The sequence below is a fragment of the Oncorhynchus keta genome, chromosome 6 (assembly GCF_023373465.1).
Source record: "Oncorhynchus keta strain PuntledgeMale-10-30-2019 chromosome 6, Oket_V2, whole genome shotgun sequence".
Classification (NCBI taxonomy): Eukaryota; Metazoa; Chordata; class Actinopteri; order Salmoniformes; family Salmonidae; genus Oncorhynchus; species Oncorhynchus keta.
In genome coordinates this window covers 19,235,885-19,247,107 of record NC_068426.1, presented here as the reverse complement: position 1 = coordinate 19,247,107, position 11,223 = coordinate 19,235,885, and the positions used below count along the sequence as shown (strand labels likewise).

General features: G+C 46.9%; 2 protein-coding genes across 3 annotated transcripts in view; both read left to right on the top strand.

Annotated features, from left to right (window-relative positions):
• The first annotated feature begins 296 nt into the window (after window positions 1-296).
• Window positions 297-11,223, top strand: part of LOC118385168 (neuroligin-2-like) — a 97,310-nt gene continuing 86,383 nt past the window's right edge. For both annotated transcript variants that reach the window (XM_035772069.2, XM_052521066.1), the window contains exon 1: window positions 297-1,366. The gene's annotated coding sequence lies outside the window, so the exon portion shown is untranslated. The remainder of the gene's footprint in view (window positions 1,367-11,223) is intronic.
• On the top strand, window positions 4,089-5,522 carry LOC127930837 (basic salivary proline-rich protein 4-like). Its single transcript, XM_052521772.1, has one exon. It carries the CDS (start codon window positions 4,089-4,091, stop codon window positions 5,520-5,522), a length of 1,434 nt encoding a protein of 477 aa, XP_052377732.1.

Here is an 11,223-nt window from a genome sequence, read left to right as displayed (position 1 = left end):
AAAGGCTACTCCACAACAGCCAGCTCCCTCTATTGCATTGCCCTATACCGACAACACATTCAGGACTGAACGACACATCACAGTAGCATGGTTCATTGAAGTCATTTGATACAGAATACAGATGCTGTATTTCAAGATACCCGAGACCCGGTGCAACATAGGCCATCTCAATTGGTTTCTCTGTCGATGAGGGAGAAGGGAATTTTTTCTATGGCTTTAACCATTTCTGACGTCACCCTGATGCAGATCTCCATCTGAAAAACATACTTCGTTCGATAATGGAAACACTGCGCCGAGTGAGGTCAAAACAGAATACTTTCTTTAAGATGATTTCACAGATATAGATTGGCTTCGGCTGACAATAATGCCTCCTCCTATCTTCGCTGTCTATTCATTAAAAAAAGTATCACTGCAAGAGAAAATTGTAACATAATGTGGCAAGCAGCGACCGATGGCACAAATGGGACACGCACTCAATCTGCGGTAGCTTTGAGTGAATTCGAATGAGCGTGAGTGTTTTAAAAAAGAGAGAGAGAGAGAAGTGTGTGTGTGTGTGAGAGAGAGAGAGAGAGAGAGAGAGGGGTAGAGAAAGTGTGTGTGAGAGAGATAGATAGAGGAGAGATGAGACACAGCATCTCTTCTCAGGCACTAGCCGAAGAATCTTCACGAGTGAGGCATTGATGGAACCTGTCGGGGCTGCAAAATAATTAACACCATTACAATCCTGTAAAAGTCATGATGATGTGCCAAACGAGGCAACAACGAAACGGATGATCCACTCATAGCTCCCCTTTTTGTTGCCGATATAAAACATCAAAGAAGAAGTAAAGCAGAGCTACAACGCAAGTACGCAGAGGAGAGGTCTGACACCCTGTTTGGAGCGTCTTTATTTTATTCATTTAAATAATTAGTTAATGTAGGCCTTGTCACAACAGAGGGAGGCACCGTGGAAATGTATCACCATGGAAAGGAGAGAAGACGAGCATCCTTTGCTTTGAGTTAACGCTAATGCGTTACACGCATTTGTTTTTATTATTCTTTTATTTTGTTCTCTTCCTTTCTCTTACGAACTCAAAAATGTGGTAAGCTATCTGTCGACTAGGGAGAGAGAGAAGGGTGTTGTCAGAAAGAGGAAAGAGAGGAGGAGGGGGCATTAAGAGGTATTATTTTTGGGGGGGAAAGGGGGGACAGATCGACACGGAGAAGGTGAATTGATGTACGAAAGCCTGCGACACCTCACTTTAATGAGAAATAATATTGCAAAAGAAATGGCGTGAAACATCATCCGAAAAAAAGCAACGAGAGAAAACCAGACGCATCTTCAAGGGAGACCCTCGCGTTCTCACGTTTACCGGGAATATTTTGGGTAAGCCTATTCCTCCCTTTTTAAAAATAATGTTCATGATTTCCTATAGCTTTTGTGTGCGCAAGCATCGGTGTGACGCTGTTGTTCCGTATCTCCTTCGCATAATCGATCCTGGCGCACTGTCACCGTTGGGAAATTAGTTGTCAATATTGGCAAACCTTCATGCGAATGTGTAATACAAATGTTTTCCTTCGTTTCAATAGTGTGCTATTTCAGTGGCCTTTGCCTGTTGATAAGATGTCGCCCCCTGAGGTTTTTACGCTAACATTATGGCTGGCTAATATCCGCAGAGCAACCCGCGATGCCGACGTGTCTTTCCGTTTTACCAGAGAATAAAATGGAACCAAGATGGTCAGCATCCGATTTGATTTGAATCAGGACATGATCAAATGATAGGCTACGGCGGGCGGACTGGGGCATATCAGTCGGGCCAGTCGTGCTGCTTACCAGTCGAGGAACCATTTAGGGAATTAATTGCGCCCATCGGTAGCCCTTTGGCTACGTAGGGATTGATATATTTTTTCACTTGATAGATAATGGTTGTATGTGCTCTTTGTGTGAGCGTGCCAGATCCCTCTGCCATACCGGTGAAATAGATTGCTGTATTTTTGATATCATGTATGATCTGTGTGATTTCTTTAGGTAATATTTAATATTGGTCACTGTCATCAACATACACCCTCATTGTCACACATGTAAAACATACACACACAGGTATAATCAGATGCACATCACAGGAGTGTGTATTGGTATTGGTATCACAGGAGTGTGTATTGGTATTGGTATCACAGGAGTGTGCATTGGTTTTGGTATCACAGGAGTGTGCATTGGTATTGGTATCACAGGAGTGTGCATTGGTATCACAGGAGTGTGTATTGGTATCACAGGAGTGTGTATTGGTATCACAGGAGTGTGCATTGGTATCACAGGAGTGTGTATTGGTATTGGTATCACAGGAGTGTGCATTGGTATTGGTATCACAGGAGTGTGCATTGGTATTGGTATCACAGGAGTGTGCTTTGGTTTTGGTATCACAGGAGTGTGCATTGGTATCACAGGAGTGTGTATTGGTATCACAGGAGTGTGTATTGGTATCACAGGAGTGTGCATTGGTATCACAGGAGTGTGTATTGGTATTGGTATCACAGGAGTGTGTATTGGTAGTGGTATCACAGGAGTGTGCTTTGGTTTTGGTATCACAGGAGTGTGCATTGGTATTGGTATCACAGGAGTGTGCTTTGGTATTGGTATCACAGGAGTGTGTATTGGTATTGGTATCACAGGAGTGTGCTTTGGTTTTGGTATCACAGGAGTGTGCATTGGTATCACAGGAGTGTGTATTGGTATTGGTATCACAGGAGTGTGCATTGGTATTGGTATCACAGGAGTGTGCATTGGTATTGGTATCACAGGAGTGTGCATTGGTATCACAGGAGTGTGTATTGGTATTGGTATCACAGGAGTGTGCATTGGTATTGGTATCACAGGAGTGTGCATTGTGACTATGCAAGCGAATGCACACACTCACATCCAAGGAGAGGGGCACATTTATATTCAGTGCTGGTTGGGCAGTACTCAGTCAATGGCAGAATTCAGCTCAGACAAGAGGACCTCTGTTCAGATGGAGGTCGAGGATACACTTGTACTCTGGCTTAGCCTTCTTAATGATAGTGGATCCGCCTCGCATTGCCCACTGATCTTACTGACAGGGTCCTAATCAGCTAGTGCTCCGACCTATACCCTCTAATGACTCCGGGAACGTCTAAAATGCATACATGATGTATGGAGAGTTATACAACGGGTGGTTTGAAATCCCCGTTGTTTAGAGCCTCTCCTGCGCATGATATATGAGACAACATACACATTGCCACATTCATATGAAGTGGCATTGTTTACGTCGTTACCTAGCAACGCACTACCACTACTACTTTTACAACTACTAGTCTTAGCACCTGTAACTCGTCATGGATGATTTTAAAGTTAAAGCTACTTATGCTATCACTCCAGTGACTTGGAGGGTTGTGAAAAAGAGTGTCAGATTCTGTGGGACCAGAGCCCTCTGAGTTGAGCAGTGGTTAATGTACAGCATTTTGGGATCTGTCATTCTTATTCTTTTATTTAAAGTTAGAACTCAGGGATCTTCCGCTGGCTAAAACCAACAGGTTGTGTCCAGTTCTATGGTCTGTGCCCTGGCCCCATGCCAGGAGCAGCACTTGCTGTGTCATAACGCTGCCATCACATCAAAGTCTAAATGCAAGGGAGGGTGTAGAGCTTAAGGGGCTACTCTCACCTATGAGGAACACTCATTATTCACACTTCGAAATGCTCACAGCACAAACATACTACACTGAGTGTACAAAACAACTTTCCATGACATAGACTGACCAGGTGAATCCAGGTGAAAGTTATGATCCCTTATTGATGTCACTTGTTAAATCCACTTCAATCAGTGTAGATGATGGGGAGAAGACATGTTGAATAAGGATTTTTAAGCCTTGAGACAATTGAGACATGGATTGTGTTTAAAAAGGCTCCTCTAGTTTGTAATTTTCACTTTGAAATGACAGACTTGATTTCGCCTTAAGAAACATGTATAAACTCCTACAAAAATTACCATTAATTATCATCCACAAAGTAATTCTAATTCCCTGTTGCTGAGAAAGAGTCACTTAGTAGACCTGTATTGCATCTATATGAAGAGTTTCTGTTGGAGGATCTTAGTATGACTGTGAGTGGAGCAGGCCAGGCCCAGGGAAGGAGCGGGCCAGGCACCGGGAAGGAGCAGGCCAGGCCCAGGGAAGGAGCGGGCCAGGCCCAGGGAAGGAGCGGGCCAGGCCCAGGGAAGGAGCGGGCCAGGCCCAGGGAAGGAGCGGGCCAGGCCCAGGGAAGGAGCGGGCCAGGCCCAGGGAAGGAGCGGGCCAGGCCCAGGGAAGGAGCGGGCCAGGCCCAGGGAAGGAGCGGGCCAGGCCCAGGGAAGGAGCGGGCCAGGCCCAGGGAAGGAGCGGGCCAGGCACCGGGAAGGAGCGGGCCAGGCCCAGGGAAGGAGCGGGCCAGGCCCAGGGAAGGAGCGGGCCAGGCCCAGGGAAGGAGCGGGCCAGGCCCAGGGAAGGAGCGGGCCAGGCCCAGGGAAGGAGCGGGCCAGGCCCAGGGAAGGAGCGGGCCAGGCCCAGGGAAGGAGCGGGCCAGGCCCAGGGAAGGAGCGGGCCAGGCCCAGGGAAGGAGCGGGCCAGGCCCAGGGAAGGAGCGGGCCAGGCCCAGGGAAGGAGCAGGCCAGGCCCAGGGAAGGAGCAGGCCAGGCCTAGGGAAGGAGAAGGCCAGGCCCAGGGAAGGAGCGGGCCAGGCCCAGGGAAGGAGCAGGCCAGGCCCAGGGAAGGAGCGGGCCAGGCCCAGGGAAGGAGCGGGCCAGGCACCGGGAAGGAGCGGGCCAGGCCCAGGGAAGGAGCGGGCCAGGCCCAGGGAAGGAGCGGGCCAGGCCCAGGGAAGGAGCGGGCCAGGCCCAGGGAAGGAGCGGGCCAGGCCCAGGGAAGGAGCGGGCCAGGCCCAGGGAAGGAGCGGGCCAGGCCCAGGGAAGGAGCGGGCCAGGCCCAGGGAAGGAGCGGGCCAGGCCCAGGGAAGGAGCGGGCCAGGCCCAGGGAAGGAGCGAGCCAGGCCCAGGGAAGGAGCGGGCCAGGCCCAGGGAAGGAGCAGGCCAGGCCCAGGGAAGGAGCGAGCCAGGCCCAGGGAAGGAGCAGGCCAGGCCCAGGGAAGGAGCAGGCCAGGCCCAGGGAAGGAGCGAGCCAGGCCCAGGGAAGGAGCAGGCCAGGCCCAGGGAAGGAGCGAGCCAGGCCCAGGGAAGGAGCAGGCCAGGCCCAGGGAAGGAGCGGGCCAGGCCCAGGGAAGGAGCAGGCCAGGCCCAGGGAAGGAGCGGGCCAGGCCCAGGGAAGGAGCGGGCCAGGCCCAGGGAAGGAGCGGGCCAGGCCCAGGGAAGGAGCGGGCCAGGCCCAGGGAAGGAGCAGGCCAGGCCAGGCCCAGGGAAGGAGCGAGCCAGGCCCAGGGAAGGAGCAGGCCAGGCCCAGGGAAGGAGCAGGCCAGGCCCAGGGAAGGAGCGGGCCAGGCCCAGGGAAGGAGCAGGCCAGGCCCAGGGAAGGAGCGAGCCAGGCCCAGGGAAGTGTTATAGGGATGTAATCTAGCAGTGAGTTCATCTTGGATGCATGTATGGAGCCTTTCCTCAGAGCACATGAATAATGAAGGGTGTACGGCGATGTTCAGTTTGCACCAACCCCTGAGTATGTGCTTCTTCTCTGGTTTCTGGCACAACTACTGTGTGTTCTGTCTTACACAGTGCCAGCCTGTAGGCATCTACCACAGCTGGATTAACATTTAAACCATCATCAGGGGCCAGGGTGGGTGGAGCCTGCTTCCTTCACACTCAAATGTTCACTTTAAGGCAGTTGGTTATGTTATGAGCATTTATTTTCATGTTCTATTATTTTGTTTTTGTTTTTGTCCTAAGTCAAACTTTATAACCATGCCATCTCATATTCCACTTCTATGGCAATATGAAGTGAAATGTTGGGCAAGTATAAATGTAGACATTTCTTCTTGGTAGAGTAAATACGGTTGTTTACATAAAACACTGCATTGTGTGGCCAGTAAAGCTGTCGTCCATGTCTTCACCATGTATATTAAGGTCATTTTTTTGTACAGGTTAATTTCTCATCCAGCTGTTCGCTAGTCCTCTCTCACACACACATCAGGCTGATATCAGTACAGCCCCTATCTTACATTAAGCTGACCTCTGTACAGTTCTCTCAGCGTACAGGAAATCTCAGAGTACACTTGCCTCTTGTGCATACAAATGATGTCCGTGCAGTCATTTTTCACATATGGCTGATCTCAGTTCAGCACTTTTATTGACCTTTTCACCACCTTAATGTAGCAGGCTGTTATTTTTCCCCCACAATTTGCTACATTCACAGGCTTCACACCAAACAGACCCGTGTAGGGTGTGAATCATCGGCTGCACTCAAGACTTTTCTCAAGGCAAGATCTATATTTCAGCAGCTGCCTGTAATGTGATGGTGCCAGGTTCTAAAAAGCTCTCAACGTGGCCCAATGAACCGTGTTTATTTGCTGGGATGTGTGATATGATGTGCCTAACCCCAGTGAGCCAGTGTTGCTGGCCGGGTCGTAGAGCAACAGTGACTGGTCTCCCCTGCACATGCCTCCGCTGCAGCTGCTGACTAAGGAGATTCCTTTGTTGTGTTCCAGCATGAGCTACGACTGACAGGCTATAGAGGCCTGACGGAAAGATTGCTAGTATTATTTAGCATGTGAAGAGTGAAATTTGAGCTTTACTGTATTAGTAGAAGGAGAAACAGGGAACTGATGTATTCTCCGTGGCCAAACATGTCACATTTGTTGCAAGCTTGTGACCTCCCGACCGTAAATGTCATGTGTGTTGTGTAGAGATGATTGAAATCAACATTGTAAATGATGGAGACGAAGTCTTCCTAATTAAACCCAGTGTTGTCTAATTAGCCTCTAGATACTGTCCCCAACTAGTCCCTTAGTCATGGCCAGGGAGCAATTATTTCCTGAGCACAAACCGTATGGACATTCCTCTGCTACATGTCACCATCAATTCACATCACGACAACATGATGCAGAGCTTCTTCTGTCCCATTTCTGCATTTCACATTCCAGAGGGCCTTGTAGCATCCACCATGCGACATTACAGAGATAATCAAGGGTTGTGGTGAAGGACAGGTCATGGGGAAGAGAGAATCTATTTTTAACAGAGCTGGAGTAGAGCCTCTATGTGTGTAAGTCTGTTACAGGGTATCCAGTCTTAACTGGTTCCCTGGGTTCCCTCTGTGTTTCTAGGGGCCAGGGATCAGTGTGTAAGTGGCTCCTGTGGGTGTCTGTTAGGCCCCGATGCCACAGGACATAGTGCTTCCTTGGCTTGAGAGGTCAACCAGAAGGAAAAACCCAACACAGAAGGAGTGACGGGAGGACCTGCCGATATCTGTTTGTGGAGTCAGCGGACCGCCAGTGGATTTTCGGGGAATAAATCCACCATCACTTTGCTGGAGAAAAGGGATTCACACCGTTGCACAACGAACAGCGATACAGTTTATAACGGCTTTTCCAACAAACAGCGATACAGTTTATAACGGCTTTTCCAACAAACAGCGATACAGTTTATAACGGCTTTTCCAACAAACAGCGATACAGTTTATAACGGCTTTTCCAACAAACAGCGATACAGTTTATAACGGCTTTTCCAACAAACAGCGATACAGTTTATAACGGCTTTTCCAACAAACAGCGATACAGTTTATAACGGCTTTTCCAACAAACAGCGATACAGTTTATAACGGCTTTTCCAACAAACAGCGATACAGTTTATAACGGCTTTTCCAACAAACAGCGATACAGTTTATAACGGCTTTTCCAACAAACAGCGATACAGTTTATAACGGCTTTTCCAACAAACAGCGATACAGTTTATAACGGCTTTTCCAACAAACAGCGATACAGTTTATAACGGCTTTTCCAACAAACAGCGATACAGTTTATAACGGCTTTTCCAACAAACAGCGATACAGTTTATAACGGCTTTTCCAACAAACAGCGATACAGTTTATAACGGCTTTTCCAACAAACAGCGATACAGTTTATAACGGCTTTTCCAACAAACAGCGATACAGTTTATAACGGCTTTTCCAACAAACAGCGATACAGTTTATAACGGCTTTTCCAACAAACAGCGATACAGTTTATAACGGCTTTTCCAACAAACAGCGATACAGTTTATAACGGCTTTTCCAAAAATCAGCGATACAGTTTATAACGGCTTTTCCAAAAAATTCTAATTATTCATTTGTTTGGAAACTCCGATCCCAGCTGGACTACAGTTTAGGGACTGGGTTTCAGCAGTAGTGGTAGGAGACAAGCCAAACAAGCACACGTAAACCAGATGGAAAGCAGATAGCTAAACAGACTGAGGCAGCCACTGAATCACAGCAGGGCAGACAAGAGGTTCTGTAGGCATTGGCCCTAAAGTTCATTTGTAGCGTGCCTGTAGCAGTCCTCCAGCCTGTATTCATCACGATGGTTGGGCTTTCCACCTGGTCACACATTTGTTTCAGCCTGAGTTGAGCAACGTCATTGTCCCCATTACAAGTGATGTATACCTCAGTGGGCTTAGCTTACTTTTTAGCGCCAAGCGGTAGTGTACAGTGCTGTATAATGAAGCATGCTGGAATGTGTGATGTGCTCTAGTTAAAGCATGCAATCCTCCCTGAAGGTGAGCATCTGGCCTCCCAGATTATGATGTATAATATAACAAGCATCTGAACTAATGCAGGCTACTAACCATTTATCAAAAGGCTGCTGGGCCTGATCAAGACTTGGTTCAATTTAAAGCTCACGCTCCATCATGAAGGCCTCTTATAGATATTCTACAAGTTCATTTCAAACCATTGATGTATGAGGTGATGATTGTGGAATGGTATATTGATTGTTTATGTTACAGTAACATGGAGTGCCCTTGAGACAGATGATTATGATTGGGTGCCCCCCCCACCCTCCTCATAACTAATCTATGCTAGTCACTTCCTACTATATAGTCTTCTGTAGCTCAGTTGCTGGAACTTGACACTTACAATGAAGGATAGTGGGTTCGATTCCCGGAACCACCCGAACATAAAATGTATGTACGCTTAACTATAATTTGCTTTGGATAAAAGTGTCTGCTAAATGGCATATATTATTATATTATAACCATCTCTACATCATCCTATATCACTAGCCATATTTCATTCTCAGGCTCTTATATAACACAGAGGTGCTGAAGATACGTTTCACTCTGGAACTGTTACGAGAGAGAGAGAGAGAGAGAGAGAGAGTCAAAGATGTCAACGAAGCCACTGATAGGTACAAATGTTGACCTCTAAACCAAACATTTGGTGAAACCGTGATAGGACCAGATACAAAAGAGTGGGTGAATGGACAAGACAAAATATTTAAGTGCCTTTGAACAGGATATGGTAGAGGGTGCCAGGTGCACTGGTTTGAGTGTGTCAAGAACTGCAACGCTGCTGGGTTTTTTCACATTCAACAGTTCCCCGTGTGTATGTCCAAAGGACATCGAGCCAACTTGACACAACTGTGGCGTCAACATGGGCCAAAATCCCTGTAGAATGCTTTCGATAACTTGTAGAGTCCATGCCCCGATGAATTTAAGCTGTTCTGGGGGCAAAATTGGGTGCAACTCAATATTAGGAAGGTGTACTGAATGTACAAAACACTATTCCTAATATTTTGTATACTCATTGTACGTAGATCACTGCTCTGCTCTCATACATGAGCTATGGTGATATTTATGAGTTGACTTGAGCCCTCTGGACATTTCCCACACTGTTAGCCTTAGCCATGACTTGCCTACGGGCGGAGAGAGATAAATTAGGTGTATGGAGATTACCAGGCTGACTCGAAATTATCTTGTCCAACAGCAATTTCATAAAAATAAATAAATAATTGCATTACAAGAGTGGCCCCCAAACATTCTTGCCACCTCATGCAGCGATATGACGTCACATAATAATTTGCGCATTTAATTTTAGTGTCTTCCCCACATAAATCAATAAATGGAAGGATCTGTTGCTAAAACAAAGCAAACTTAAAAATACATAAGTTTTAGAAAATATTGAAAAACCTCATTTAAAGCTGGAGAAATGAGATGTTTTCTGCAGCCAGAGAGATAGACAGTGCCCCGAGAGAGCCGCTGTAGAGAAACGTGAAGGGTGCCTTCCTGCTTAAGTCTTTAGCACCTTTAGTCTTTCAGCACCTCCCCCCGTGGACGTAGACAGGTTGAAGAGGAGCGTTTCAGCCACGCCAAATTCGGATATCAAATGAAACTTTCATTTTGCATAGTTCAGGTTCTCGGCCAAGACTGGCATAGAAAAACAATCCCGACTATCAGCAATAAAAACGAATAGAAATATTGCTTGTCTTATTTATCGGTGTAGAAGTGATACGATGCCAGTCTACCTCCAAATAGGTCAATTATTTCTGCTTCATTGGTTTTCATTGCACATAGTTGCATATTGTGTTGCCCCTATGGGGCACCTCTCGTGTTCTATATCGGACATTGCTAAAAAGAAGAGATCCAGCCATCACCTCATCAACTCTTTGGCCAACTAAAAATAAGATGAATGTGTATTGATGTGAACTCTGTAAGCTACACACACATATTAAATAATTAAGATATTGCAAACGTTATTGGGTTTGAGTCAAGGGATAGAGAGCAAATCTTGTATCTGCTGCAGACCTGAGTGACATGCAGCTGGCTCCTCAGGAAAAACATATCAAGCCAGGCCAACCTACCAACCCCCAATATTTAAGCAATACGGCCCTAGAAGGTGTGGTATATGGCCAATATACCACGGCTAAGGGCTGTTCTTAGGCCAACGCAACGTGGCATTTACCACAAACACCCTCAAGTGCCCTATTTCTATTATAAACTGGTTACCAATGTAATTAGAGGGGTAAAAATAAATGCTTTGTCATACCCCTGGTATACGTTCTGATATAATGTACCACAGCTGTCAGCGAATCGGCATTCAGTGCTCGAACCACCCAGTTTATAATACACAAGTTAGCACCGGTTAAAGCTATAACATTGAAATGCCTATTTACTCTGTTCCATCTCACACCACTGACTATTCTGTCCATGCTAGGGTCGGGTGTGTACGTGCTAATGCTAGCTAAGTCCACTATAAGACAGGACGTGACTGGGGGTGTGTGGTTACTGACCCTTAAGACAAAGGGAAGAGGATTGTAACCCCATTTAAGACACGTTTTGTCAGAAT

Bases quoted from the DNA above. Each gene is read 5' to 3' on its own strand.
- LOC127930837 (XM_052521772.1), top strand. From the start codon at position 4,089: ATGACTGTGAGTGGAGCAGGCCAGGCCCAGGGAAGGAGCGGGCCAGGC.